This window comes from Tenrec ecaudatus, chromosome 2, assembly GCF_050624435.1.
Source record: "Tenrec ecaudatus isolate mTenEca1 chromosome 2, mTenEca1.hap1, whole genome shotgun sequence".
Taxonomy (NCBI): domain Eukaryota; kingdom Metazoa; phylum Chordata; class Mammalia; order Afrosoricida; family Tenrecidae; genus Tenrec; species Tenrec ecaudatus.
In genome coordinates this window covers 182,052,624-182,067,165 of record NC_134531.1, presented here as the reverse complement: position 1 = coordinate 182,067,165, position 14,542 = coordinate 182,052,624, and the positions used below count along the sequence as shown (strand labels likewise).

The following is a 14,542-nucleotide window of genomic DNA, read 5'->3' as shown; positions in this document are numbered from 1 at the left end:
TTCGAGAAGGACGCTATGGGCAGGGGGGTCTACAAGGGAAGGCTGTGGGTCAGCTCCACCACACACGGGCATGAACCGTGCAAAGGACAAGAGAGGGGCTGGTGTATGTTTCTGCAGAGTGGCTTCTTGCACTCGGAGGGGCCTGGTGTCATCTGGGATATCTGATTTGGGGCTCCTTCACAGCAAATGTATGGATTTACCCATCATGGCCACCTTGATTCACATGTAATTTATCCCTCAACCAAAATTGAAATGTACACTAATGGAGACGTCTTTTTTTTTTTAAGAGTGTGTGTTTTCAGTCTCAGAATGGAAAAGGGAATTTCTTTTCTCGCTCTCTCTCTCTTTTTGTAAGTCTGAAATAGGTACATTTAATTCTCCCCAATTTAAATGTGAGTGGTCCGTCTTGAAGGCGGTAACGATGCTTCTTCTTCCCTCCGCGTCACGAGCGCCTCCATCCGTGAGTCTCTTTAATGTTGATGATGGCTGTTCCCGTTGGAGGGAATCTGTCTTGAATGACCCACCAGATGGGCACCCTCACAGAGCAGGAGGCAGCAAACCACCACAGACATTTGGTGCTTAGAATAATAAAAAGACTATAAAATTAGATTAGTTGAGTCTAATTTGGAATTGGTATATTCCCCATGCACCCTCGCCGCTCTTGGGCAGATCAAGCCTTGAGATTTAGCACTGTGTCGGAGCTGAAGACAGCAACTTCCAGTAAGAGGGAGATGGGGGAGAGGGAGCGAGGAGGGGAGCATTCTGGGAGGTCGTGGAGGGCAGAGCAGTGACCTCCGATGATTTACAGGCCTTTAGCTTAATGAAATTGTTTCAGTGACATGACGGTAAGAGCTCGTAATGGATTGGATGCCCTAATGTAATGAAATTACTCCCTTCTGCCTAAAAAAAAATGCGCAATTAATATTTACTGAGACCTGACAGCCTTTGGTGTGCTTGTCTGTGCAGCTCTCTCAGACAGTCAGAGAGGAGAGAGGGAGCGGTGTGTGGCAGACAGGCTGGCTCGCGGAGAGCTCCTGGCGGGGACAAGCAGCGTCTGCAAGGGGGTGGAGGGACAGGCGCTCGGTGGCCAGGGACGCCCAGCCCGGGCTGCCCGGCTCCCCGGCACTGCCTCCCGCTCGGCCCTCACGCTGTCCCCTTGCTTTTCACAGGCAACTGGACAACAACCACATCAGCTGCATTGAAGATGGAGCCTTCCGGGCGCTGCGCGATTTGGAGATCCTGTGAGTAGTGGCTGCTGAGCTCGCTGCCTTGTGTGTGCGCGCGCGAGCGTGTGTGTGTGTTTGTATGTGTGTATGTGTGTGCCTGTCCGGTGAGGAGGAGAGAGGGGGAGTGTGTGTGTGCAGGGGGGCTCCGTGTACATGCATCTCAGTGTCTTCCGCTGCAGTGCTATTAAAATTGGGAACTGGGAGATCCCTCTGGCTCACCTTGGCCAAAGTGTCTGCCGGCAGCAAAGTGGGATTTCTCACCTCCCGTGAACTGGGGTTCCTGCTAATTACGTCTCAATTGAGTCCATTCATCCCCGATGATGCTGCCACCACTGTGTTTGTTGCTGGTGAAGCAGATGGGCTGGAGCAGCCCCCCGGTGCCTGGCAGAGCATCCGGGGAGAGTCTGTGCGTGTGGGCATGCAGGGAGACAGGCTACAGGTCTGGGGAGACCGCAGAGGGGTGAGCACCCTGACTCACAGGGACCTTGGTGCAGGACGGGAGAGGAAAGACCAAATAGCCCGGTGAAGTCCAGTCGTTGCCATTGTTGGGGGATCTCACCTCGGGTGTTAAATTCAAACTTTCAGCAGGAACCTTACAGTGGCAGAGAATGAAAGCCATAAATAATAGGTGTTTTAAATGACCCTGTTGTGGGCAGGTGGCCCCCTCACCACGGTCACAAGCCAACATCTTGTGGGGAAGCAAAGGGGAGCCCGGCTCTTGGGCGGGGCTGAGGCATGTCCTGGGAGTCACCTGGGGGTCATTCAAAGTAAAGTCGAACCGTGCACGCAAACATTTTGATTGTCCTCAGCTGAAGCTGGACTTGGAGTTGTCCCCAGTGTGGGGGACACCCAGAGGAAGGGCTATGAAGCTCAATGTGACTTGTGTCTGGAGACGTGTAGTCCAGCATCCACTGGACCACTAATTAGCTGGGTGACCTTGGGCAAGTCCCTCTAGCTCTCCAAGCCTCAATTTCCTTAATTTGTAAAATGAAAAGGGTCAGTTGTGCTAGCTTGGATGTGACAGCCCCTTGCCGAGTTCCGTAACTATTCAAGTCTGAAAATAATGCAGGTGGGGGATCATTCTATCCAGGGAGCCACAGGAGAGTCAGATTTGTTCAACATCCCCCTAGAAATGAGAAACAATATATCCAGTCACGGGTTACCTAGCTCTGACTCCTGGAAGAATGAATGAATGTTAGGTAGATGCATGAATGAAAATCGTGCAGCATCCCTTTGGACAGGAGGAAGGGGGGCAGGCGGGGAAGGTCCTCCATGCACCTTCCTTCCCACCTGGTCGCTCAGGCAGTAGCATCCGCACATGGTGGAGACGAAGGTGATTCCAAGAGGACTCACAGGAAACAAGAGGGGACGCTGATGCTGTAAGCTGCTTGCAGTCGGATGAGACTGTACAGAAAAGGCAGGCAGGACCCACGGGCGGGGAGGTCAGACTGTCATTCCCAAGACGAATGGTCTCTCCTCACCCAATCTCTGACCCCGGGCCCTGCAACAAATGCTTGTGCACTGGGGACAGGAGGCCAGCCCAAATTTAGACTTGTCTTATCGGGAGGCTGGGGCTGAGAAGAGGAGGCAGGATTCTCCTGGCCTGAAAAAAAAAAAAATAGATAGCCCTTATCAAAAGGGTTTCCAGGAGCATACCGCCTTCCCACTCCCTTGCCAGAGAGGATGAGGGTAACTGTGAGAGCAGCCAGGAACTGGGAATCCCCGGGCCAGCTGTGAGGACACAAGGGCCGCTCTCTGGGCTCTCTGTGCCAGAGTGGTGCGGACTTGCCTCGGCCCAGAGGGCGTTGTGAGGAGGAGGCAGGCCTTTCTAGTCAGACACACCTGGCTGTGGAACCCGGGGCTGTGGGCCTGTGGGCCAGCTCCTATCCCTCTCTGAGCCTGTTTCCCACATGGCGCTGACTTGGGTACTGCGCAGGAGCTGCTTGCTCAGCACGGTCCCCGCTGCTTCCATAACTTTCCCGGAGTGGCACGAGTGGTTGGCACTCAACATCTAACCAGGAGTGGCGCAAAAGAAAGTCCAGGTGGAAAGGTTGTGTGACGGCCACAGCCAGGAAAGCCCCGCAAGGCGCCAGTCTGCTCTGTCCCAAGTGGGATCACCGTGTCCTAAAATCTACTTGACAGCAGTAAGCTGTGGGTGTTTGATCAGTTGTTATGGTTGAGGGTCTGGAACTTTCTCTCTGTCAAGCCCAGATCTCTCTCTGTCCTCTCTCTGAGGGAGCGGCAGTAGATGACTCTTCTTACCTCAAAAATTGTTTTTCTCTTAAAAAAAGATATTGGTACCCAGGTACACCAGCAAGTCTCTCACACTTGAGGCTTAAGAATCTCACACCCAAAGCCAAACTCACTGCTGCTGAGCTGACAGGGGCTTGCAGAGCCCCAAGATGGTGTGTTTGGTGGGCGGTGGGGGGAGGGGAGGGTGGGGACCATTCTCATTCCCTGTCATTGCAAAAGAACTGACAAGATCTTATGAGTTTATCTTCAGGATTCCAAATAAAGCCAGATCAATAGCTTTGTTTTAAAAATGCACTCATTTGGCTTCACAGGGCTAAGTACTTAAAATTAATCATAATCAGTTATTCTATGGGTTTTTAATTTCCAGCAGAGGCCCACGGCTTTGGCACCATTAATCTTCTTGGTGAGCCGTTCTGAAATTGGCTGGAGCTGACAACTCCATTTAGAGCCCCTCCCCTCTCCACCCCGGCCTTCCCCGTCTCAGCCCCACATTGACATTTGATAACGGCTCTCTGTAATCGCAACTCAGGCCCCATAAAGAATCTTGACAATGGAATAACAAATACGAGCCGAGCGAGAGAGCAGGCTAACTCATTCAACACGTTCTCCGTTCTCCGCAGAGAGGGGCCAGGACAAAGTGCCCTGTCCCCAAGAAGGTAGCTCTTTAGTGTCTAAAGCTTAGTCTGCAGAGTTCAAAGACAAGATGGAATGGTTCAGGGTGTGTGTGTGCATGAGAGAGAGGTTTCTCTGATATTTAACAAGGAGCAAACAAGGCTCTTAGGACACGCATGATGATCTCACGGAAGATTTTCTCAAAATTAAGCTAAATATTCGTGGCACTACTTCATGCGGGTAGCCCAGCCAGTCCTTCCTTCCTTAAGGGATATACCTTAAATTCCTCCTCCTCCCCAAGCTGAGGTTGGCGGGTCTGAGGTTGTTCAGAAAAAGGAGGTGATTTGAGGGCTGAGTACTCTCTGTGGAGCTGGGCTCTCACGTTCAAGGGAGGGAAGAGTCCCCGGCCCAGGGTGTGGTAGACAAAGGGAGAGAGTCACCAGCACCTGCCCAGGGTGCCCCGAACGGAAGGAACAAGAACCGCCAACAGCGAGTGCCCCCTCTCTCGGCTTCCACTCAACTGACTATTCTTGTTGGTCACCCTTGAGCCAATGTCCAACTCCTGGCCCCTGGTGGCGGCGTAGGGCTGCGCTACTGGGTTTTCAAGTCAGTCACCTTTCCGAAGTGGATCACCAAGTCTTGGTTCCAGGTCCCTCTGGGTGGATTAGAACTGTCAATCTTTTGGTTAGTAGTCAAGAGCCTTACCATTTGTGCCACCCAAGTAGCTGGTCCATTCAACAACAAGGAAGGGGTCATGCTGACCATGACCATGGCCCGTGTTGGTTGCACAGGGACTCTGGGCTGTGGCTAGTTGGCGAAGCTGTCTCAGAGCCCGTCTTGTGCTGGCCTCCGTGGCAGGTTTCAGTCCATTGTGGCAGCTGTTATTTCCCTGTGCCCGGCATTATGTCATGCTTTACATACATGGTGCATCTTCGTAACTACCTGCACGAGCCTTTACTGTGCTCAACCCCGTCCCGCCGAGGAGGGCAGCCTCTCAGAGAAGGCTCAAACCTACTTCACAAGGCACAGAGCCAGCATTCCAAACACCAGGTGGAGTTGGCACCTTGAACCATTTGGCCAAGCTGCCTTTGTACCCCCGAGGCCAGGCCTCTCTCTTACCGCATGGCCCCCTCTGAAGCACAGCAGGGCGTGGTACAGGATGGCATGCACTGGTCTCCAGAGCTGAGCGGGGAAGGGGCAACTCTTAGTAACTATAGCCCACCCAAGGGGAGTGCCGGGTCTCTCCCAACAGCCATGTAATCAGCCAGCTCTACTCCCCATTAGCAAATGAACTGCACCTCCCCACCACCACCACCCCAAAAAAAGGTTACAATTCAGACCCTCAGAAAAAAGAAATGCTCCTATTATTTTGTGGCGACTTATATGTAGTCCTGAAAAGTAAATAAAGGTTGCCATTGAGTCGTTTCCCCATGTGCACAGAGGAGCAGAGAAGAACCGTTGGCATGGGCTTTCCAAGGCTGTAATCTTTGGGAACCAGACCACCGGGCCTTTCCTCGGAGGTGCTGCTGGGCAGGTTCTAGCCCCCAGCCTTTTTGCCATAGTGGTGGACAGCTGTCTGCCCTCCCCGGGCTTCACTCCAGTGCTCAGGTCTCACTCTGGCCGTTGCCAATGGACATTGGCATTTGACAGTTTTGGGGTTCCATCTCCAGATCTCCACTCCCCCCCCACACACACACACTATATATATAATGTCAGCTTTCTGTATAGCATGTAAGGCTTTCAATTGAGCCGCCTGATTTTCTGTGTGGGTCAGACTCCCTTCTTCTGCCTGAATTGCCAGTCCTTAGTCTCTACCTGCTGTATACATTTGGCAATTCACATCCTAGGTGTTTCCTAAAGGAAATCAGTTGCCATCAGGTGACCCCAGGAGCGTCGGAGAAGAACTGTGTCCGTCCCCGGGGTGTTCAGTGGCTGGGACCGCTCAGAAGTGCATTTCCAGGCCTTTCTTCCAAGGTGCCTCCGGGTGGTCCCGGATGGCCAGTCTTTTGATTAGCTGTTTGCATGTCCTAGTAGGTCACACCTGTGCGCTGCAGCCCGAGGTGCTGCATCTGCATTCCTGAGGGTCAGTGGAGCTCCGAGCCATAGGCTGCAGGCCCCAGCCAGCCAGGCTGAGGATGGCCAGCCCCTCCACTGAGGACACCAGGCTCCTCTCTGTTCAAACATGCCTTCCTGAGTCAGAAAAGGGGTTCCACTGTGAAAGACAGTGAGCCTGATGAGCATGAAATACTGCGACAAAAATGAAGAATCCTAGTTACTATGTTACTTGGTTGTTTCAGTATTACTGTTTGTGAGAGAAAGGGGGGTGGGGGAAGATTTCCAGACCTGGCCTCCTGACTCCAAGTGGTATGTCCCCAAATTTCCATAGATCAGTTGTCAAAAATGCCAGACCAAAAGCGTCAGGAACACTTGCGGAGACACTCGCGTCTCCCAGTGAGCGGGCTGCCCTTGATAAACATTGTGTGCCAGCCAACGGGCACGTAAGCCATCAGTGCAAATGCACAGATGCCCGGTGTGTGGCATCTGGAAGGGCTTACCAACTGAGCAGGCTCAGGGTTATCCTAGGCTGGTCCTGGAAGGCCCCTAACAGTCTCCTTGGATTCCCCTCCCATTGTTCAGACAAGGCACCGAGAGGTTGTGCGCTGGGTAGAGACAGAGGAGGTCAGTACCTCCCTCCCTGCATGCCCTCGGCCTTCATTGGCCTCACCTGAAGCCCAGCCTGTCAGGGATGGAACCTGCGCCTGCATATGCCCCTTCCCTGCCGTTTCACTACTGGATGCACCCGTGCAACTAGGCTATTCAGGGCGAGCCCCTGTATAGAATCTGGGATCCTCAGCTCAGGTGAGGCACTCTGGTGGTGATGCGCTTACGCACTGGGCTGCTTATGAGAAGGTTGTCGGTTCATGGGAGAAAGAGGGGCAAGCCCATCAGTGCCTTGAAAACTCCGTGGGGCAGCTGCGCCCTGTGAGCTATAACCGAGGCTGAGGCTGTGGGAGTCAACAGGGCATTCTGTCCCCTCAAAGTCCCTCATTGAATTACTGGCACTGTTTTGGAGGTTGAGACCCATGACAGCCCAGGGACAAGCTTGCTTTCAGCTCCCTGGAAGCCAGATGTCCTGAGCCGGAGGCTACACGCCATGCGTGTGGGCCCCACAAGTGAGAGTTGGATTTACTTGAGGTCCTACAGAGTGGTTTTATTTTAATTTGGAATAGCGATCACTGGTAAGACATTCTAGATTTCCAGCTTCCCTTGACAAACCAGAAGCCCCGGAGACCTTCCTCTCGCCTCTCCTCCCCCACCCCGCCCCCAGCTTTCCACAATGTAGCAATGACTGGGGTGCACCTTCCTTTTAGTAGGGGAGGGGCATTAGACTCCACGACTTTGTCACCATCTCCCATCCATGTATTTTAACGATCTCCCAAGCCTCCCCTGCACAGTCGGCCAGGAAGCAGGGACACGCCGTGTGCCTGGTCGAGTGCCTGCTGCTGGGCTCAGCAAAGCTCTGGCTGAGCAGGGCAAGCCCCGGGCAGAGCCTGCTAGAATGGTAGACGGGAGCATGCACACAGAGCAGCTCAAAGATGCCTGGCGCCCAGAGCTCCCTACACTGAGCAAGGCCACCTTAGCAGCATTAGGGAAGATGTCCTGCCTCATCTTCTCAAAAGGTCTTCTCAAAAGCGGGGCTCCCTACACGTTCCCTTTCATGTGAAAGCCGTTGTGAACATGTACACTGCTACAGATAAGAGCTGGAAACACAGGGGATCCAGAACAGATAAACCCCTCAGCGATTCTAGGAGGGGAAGCGGGGAGCAAGGGGGAACTGATCACAATGATCAACGTATGGGCCCCATCCCAGGGGGTGGACAGCAGAAAAGTGGGTGAAATGAGACAGCAGTCGGTGTAAAACATGAAAAATTAATAATAATTTATAAATTATCAAGGGGACATGGGGGAGGAAGGGAGGGTGGGAGATGGAGAGGAGAAAATGAGGAACTGATGCCAGGGGATCAAGTAGAAAGAAAATATTTTGAAAAAGATGATGACAACATATGTACAGATGTGTGTGACACAATGGATATCTGTATGGATTTTGAGAAGAGCTATAAGAGCCCCCAATAAAATAAAATTTCAATTAAAAAAAAGCTGTTCTGAACTGGGCCTTTGCATATGACAAGGAGCAGCAAGGCAGTAGCCCAGATTCAAATCTTATTTCTGCAAGAGCATCCCTCTCACCCCAGTTTCTGTGCCCCAGACCCTCCCGGGCACTGAGCTCCCCATCAGCACGTATGTAGTGGAGAGAGATTCGAGAGCTCAAGCAGTGGGGTAACCTGACTTTCAGGGTATTTCTAATTCTAACTCTTCTGGGTGAGTAGGATGTGGTCTGATCCTTACCCTCACATGTAAACACAGAAGGGTAGAACAGAGAAGTAAGTTATCTGATATGAAAAGAAAAACTAAAAAAAAAAAAATCTCTGCCATTGTGCTGATTCTGACTCTTAGCAGCCCTATAGGAAGTCAGTAGAACTGGCCCTGTGGGGTCTGAAGCTGTAATTCTTTACAGGAGCAGAAAGCCTTGTCTTTCTCCCGCAGAGCCGTTGGTGGTTTTGAACTGCTGACCTTGTAGTTAGAAGCCCACCAAGTATAAGAATAAATCAACAATGATCTTAATATGCAGATCAGGATTTATGTATTGTCCCAGCACAGGGATTTTGTCCTGGCCCTAAGTCCTCACAAAGCAGGGCCAGATACTTGCCTTACCTTACCAATGAGGAGACTGAAGTATCGAGAAGGTAGGTAACTCACCTACTTTCACCTCACCACGCAAACCCCATTCTTCCTGAGAGCGGAGCCTCTGAACTTAAGCGCTCTCCTACAAAAAAATAAAATGAAAGACCATATAGACGAGAGTGCACCTGTAGAAACAGTGATGTGCATGCATGAGCTAGCCAGCGAGAGTAAGTGCCCAGAGTAATTCAGAAGCCCTAGTTCTGCCTGTGCAGAGCTGACCGTAAACCATGAGATAGATCCACTGCTGTCTGGTGGGTCCCAACCCACAGCAAGCCCAGAGGGCTTCGAAGGCTGTGAATCTGCATCGAAGCAGACTGCCACCTTTTCCCCACAGAGCCACTGGCGAGGTCCAGGCACCCAGCTTTGAGTCACCAGCTGAGCACTGAACCCCTGTGCCACAGTGACCTTTCAGTAGACCCAGAGGGTCCTCGAATCGAAGCCTAACCGGCAGCAGGCCCCAACCCACAAAACTGCCTGAGACACAGAGATAGGACTGGCTGCCAGCCCAGCTTCACCAAGCCAGGTGGCCCAGGGGTTATTTCTGAGATGGAAGAGGGAAATGGTCCTAGGAGCTCCTTCGGTCAGTGATGTGAATTAAAGAAGGCACCACAGACGCATGCCTGGGACGTAGCAGATGCTCAGAATACTCAGGAAAATCAGAGTTGTTGAGTATGCCCGTCATGACTCATACAGCCTATTCCAGTGCCTGGCACAAGATTGGCATGTAGTAGGTTGTCAGTTAATCTAGTCTGAGCCAAACAGGGTGGAAATTAATGGACTGACTTGAGGTCTACTCCATTCAATTATAGATTTTTCTTTTATATCTTGACCCTGGACAACTAACCTTGTGGTTGGTTGTTCCAGAGGTAGCTTAAATATTGAACAAGGGAGTATTTTACGGAAACGATCTAGTTCTTACAGTACCTTTGGTTTCCTATTCCTCCAAATGAGTTGTGTGTGGGAATGGGGGGGGGGGTCTTCTTTCTTTTTCTTACATAAGAACCGTAGTGAAAACCAGTAAAAAAAATTTTTTTAAAAAACCAAACCCAGTGTGCCCTACCAGATGCATTGTCACTGATTTACACAGCACTCCACCTGGGTCTCACAGGGAGCTGAGAACATTTCATTTGTTTCAACAGCCTTTGGAATTGGGGTGTAGGGCTTAGGATATAGGGCTGTCGTTGCTTAATGGAAATCTAAAACTACCTCTAGAACGTGATTTTGTGATTTCTCTTTTTTCTGTACGATGCTGCAAATGGTGATTTGCTCAGGCAATTGAGATTAAATTTACACCTGTGGAAAGCACTGGTAATGCCAATGAAGCCCTGAACTATTAGGGAAGGAACAGGGTGTTCTAAAGTATATTACTCGTGCTACACAACACACCCTGCCGTCACCTTCACCAGGACTTAAATGCCCTTAAAACAACACCAGCTTCAGGGAAAAATGAAACATCATGCCCCCCCCCCCCCACACACACACACTTAAATAAGCAGCCCTTTAGCTTTTGAAGGGACTAGAATTTAGGTGGAAATGAGGGAGGTTACAAATCCGCTGTAGAAAGATGAGGCTTTGCCGGCTCCGAAGCTCTAAGCAGGGTCGCTAGGAGTTGAATCAAGGCCACGACCATGGGTTGGGTGTTTGAAATGGTTACCTGTGAGATGGAAGTGACTCCGGGCAAGGTGTCTGGTTTGGGGATTGCAGGGGTTTCTGGAGAAGTCTTTGGGATGCACAAAGAGCTAAGCTCTGGACCACTAATCATGGGGTTGGTAGTTCAAACCCATCCAGAGGCAGCTCTGAAGAAAGGACTGAAGATTTGCAGTTCACAGCTTTGAAAACGCTATAAAATCCAGGTTCAACTTGAACCACGTGGCTTCTCCAGTGTTGAAGAGTCATTAGAATTAGTTGTCAGCATTTGAAACTCGGGTAATTGTATTGGATTGTGTATAATTTCAACGTCTCATGAATGTACGGGAGCTGTGAGAATCCGGGCTCTGCGTGTGGCAGAAGCACATTGTCCCCCAGAACTTCATGTGATGAAGGGAGTTTTTCTTACCTTTGCTGTCTAATAAGAAAGTTGCTCAGGGCAGATTACCACGTAAGTAAGGTAAGCACAGGCTGACTTGTGCTTACTTGCTAATCTGTAGTCAGCCATCTCATAGGGGGTTGACTGCATCTGTGACAGGGTGGAAAACAACGGACTCTGTTCCCCTATAGATTAGTAAGTAAGCACAAGTCAGTCCCTGCTTACCTTGCTTCCTGGGCTTGTTGGGGACTTTGCATTTGAAGAGCAACTTTGATACTGCAGGAAGATGGCATGGGGCTGGGAGTGAGACAGATGCCAGCTGGACCTAGGAGCTGAATCTTCAGTGGGGTGCAAAACTGTCGAGTTCTTCATGATAGACGGGTTGGCCCACGCTGCCCTTGCCACTGTGCTTACTAGCCATGTGTGGCTGTGGAGCCCCAGAAATGCAGATCACATGCCTGCGGAGCTGCAGTTGTTAATGCTCCTCATTGCCAGTAAGTTTAACAGCAAGTGTCTTGTGGCGCGCTTGCTGGCAGTGCATGTGGCACGGCGAGAACCATTGGCCCGGTGCAGGCAGGGAGAGTCCGTGTCATCATACCCCGCTCCCGGGCCCCACAGGCCTGCCTCTCGCCCATTCCCCAGCTCTCTCACCCCCTGAAGCAGCCGATCATTCAAACCATGTGCTTTCTCAGAGTCAACAGTGCAACATAAACTGCCCACTCCCTTCGCCCTCCCTGCCCTCTCTCTGCCCTGCTTTAAACATCCACATCTTGGACCTGCAGAGAGATCCCGTTTCCACCAAAACCAGGGAGTAGGGCTCTGGAAACGGAATCCCCCAGAGCAAAAGCCTCTCCCTGTGAATTCGTTTCCTGGTTCTGATCATTCTCCCAACCTTTGCAAATGATTCCTACAAAGTCAACTGGGTGGAGAAATGGCCCCCGTGTCCGGGCTCCTTCCCCCTGGCAGCCAGCACTGAAGGAAGCAAGCTCATGAGCCCTGGAGACCCGGAGCCAGGTGTCTGCAGACAGAGAGCAGGGAAAAGACCCATGGCACAAGGGAGCATTCACATTTGGCCAGAGGCCCTGCCGTGGTACAGACCTGGGCAGTCCTGGCCAGGTCCACAGCCGTAAAGTAACCTGTTCCCCTTCCAGACATGCCATTTCTGAGCCAGCACCGCCCCTACCCCCACCCCTCGGAACCGTGGCCTGGAATCGTAGGCTAGCCAGATCTTGGAGGTCAACTACACCCATTGCTTCATTTTCTGAGAAAGGGACTTCCCCAGGAAGGTCACTGCCATATGGGGTGAAATTCATGGCAGAACCAGGCTAGGAATCTAAGGACTCTGGGTGCTTCATCCAGTACTTTTATTGCCGGCTGCCTTTCCCCGATATTAGCAGACAGGAAACAAATTAATGAAGCTGCTTTGATGCCCTGCGCATCCCTTAGTCCCCAGCATTCCGCCAGAAGGGGAAGCTTTCCATTTCGAGTGCACACGAACATCCTCTCCGGCCCTGCTCTGCAGCCTGCTTGGGGAATGGCTGCTTCAGGGTGGCGCAGACTGTGGGGCAGGCAAAGGGCAGTCTGGGCGAGCGGGAGGGAGGGAGTGCCACACTAGAGATTCGGCTGCCATCGGTGGCCCTGAGGGCCCCTGCCCATTTGTGAAGCCATCACTCCAAGTGACATTTGCACTCGCTCCCTGAGAGTCGCAGTCCCTCCCTGAGGAATATCAGAGAGTGGAGGCAGGACCGGACTCTCAGGCCAGCAACGGTGCCTGGAGCGCCCACCCTGTGCAGCTGGGAAGGGCTCCCTTCTGAACTGCAGGGCTGAGAGAAATGACGTGTATGTGTGTGCACAGAACGAACGGGCAGTGAGGGAATCCCAGCCAGGGGCTCACCTGCCAGGCTGCGCATGGTCTCAGCCTGAGAAACAAACTTCCTGAGGCTTCTTTGTTCTGAGCAGTGATGGTGTGTGTATGTGTGTGGAGCATTGGCAGAGGAGAAAGGGTGCAGGGCACTGAATGATGTTTAATAGTCTGAAGCGTTAATTTGACTCGTAGGTTCCAGTAGCATTCCTGGAGAGCCAGTGTGGAAGGAAGGCTTGAAGTGCATTACAGCTACAAAAACAAAGACCACTACCACCAAGTCCTTTCCAACTCACAGTGACTCTGCCTAGGGTTTCCAAGGCTATAAATCTTTAGGGGAGCGGACAGCCTCAACGTTCTCCCATGGGGCGGCTGGTGGGTTTGAACCACCAACCTTAGGGTTAGCAGTCTGATGCTGAGCCGACATAGTGACATTAAAGCACTTTGGTTTTCTGAATGTATTTTTTTCTGGTTCATGTGTTCATGTGTTTTTTTCTGGTTCATTAATCTATTCGGTTCAGAGACTGAAAACTGGCGCCTGCTGGCCAAATCCAGTCCCAAGTGTGTTTTGTCTGGCCTGTAAAATATTTCTCAAGTTTGGTTCCTTAAAGTGACTTAATGATCAATACGAGTCAACCAGAGGGTTTATAGAGGAAAAACCCAAGATGTCTATCTAGCAAGCTTTTAAAAGCCAATGGACATAAAGGTACAAAAAACCCTTCAGAAACAGATAGTGGTGATGTTTGTCCAAATGATGAACATAATGTCACTGGGTTATATACATAAATGAAATGTCATCGGTATATATAAATAAAATGTTGAAGTGGCAAGTGCCGTACGCATAATGAATATAAGAACCCAAACCAAACCCACTGCCGTGGAGTCGGTCCTGGCTCCTAGTGAGTCCATAGGTTGGACTAACGTAGAACTGCCCCGGTGGGTTTCCAAGACTCTAAATCTCTACAGGAGCCTCTGGTGGGTTTGAACCATGAACGTTACGGTTCGCTGTCCATCACACAACCCACTCTGCCTCCAGGGCTCCAATATGCATGTAGGGATGCATACTTATATGATCAGTATTGCATATGTATATTACCCGCAAGAAAAATACAGATATGAATGCCCACATTAGCCACACCGCACCCCACTCATCACAGCAGCAACCCTTTAAGCGGGTGGCAGTCCATTAACAAGTGTGCCTGCCACTGTCTCCGCTTACTTAATGACAGTCCTCACACATAGGCAATTGAGTTTGCACTTTGAAGTTAGTCTGCAGACTTCAGAGTGGAAATGTATTTTTGTCAAAAGATGCCGAAAGCCTCGCCCTTCCCATTTTGACACTCTTCCATCCATTCGGTAAATATTTATTAAGTGTATCCTATATCCAAACTCTGGGCCAGGTCCTGTCTGTGCAACAGGGTGCAAGACACACTTGCTCGCTGCCCTTGGCATACCAATGAGCGGATATTCTAGAAACCCACTCTTCCTGGGTGAGGCAGCAAAGGCAGCCAAGATGGAAATCAACAGTCCTGCCTGCACTCAACGGGAAACTCACCTGGGCAGGTCTATAAGCCAGAGATCATCCCAATAGCCTCAGTCCATCGCATGGGTACCAGGCATCGTGGCACATTGGCATCTGCCTGGTTTCCCGACTAATGTCATGGACAGGATTGGTGCCTCTGGTTCCCAGTTTGCAAATGATGACATTCAGCTGGGAGAAGGGCCCTCTCACTGATGCTTTTGTGTACAATCGAGTCGGCC

At 51.2% G+C, this 14,542-nt stretch overlaps 1 protein-coding gene across 1 annotated transcript in view; it reads left to right on the top strand.

The window, feature by feature from the left end:
• The window catches only part of SLIT3 (slit guidance ligand 3), a 705,033-nt gene that overhangs the window by 525,545 nt on the left and 164,946 nt on the right, over nucleotides 1-14,542 (top strand). The window contains exon 6 of the mRNA XM_075541934.1: nucleotides 1,170-1,241. Coding sequence (XP_075398049.1) covers nucleotides 1,170-1,241 — 72 coding nt within the window. The remainder of the gene's footprint in view (nucleotides 1-1,169; nucleotides 1,242-14,542) is intronic.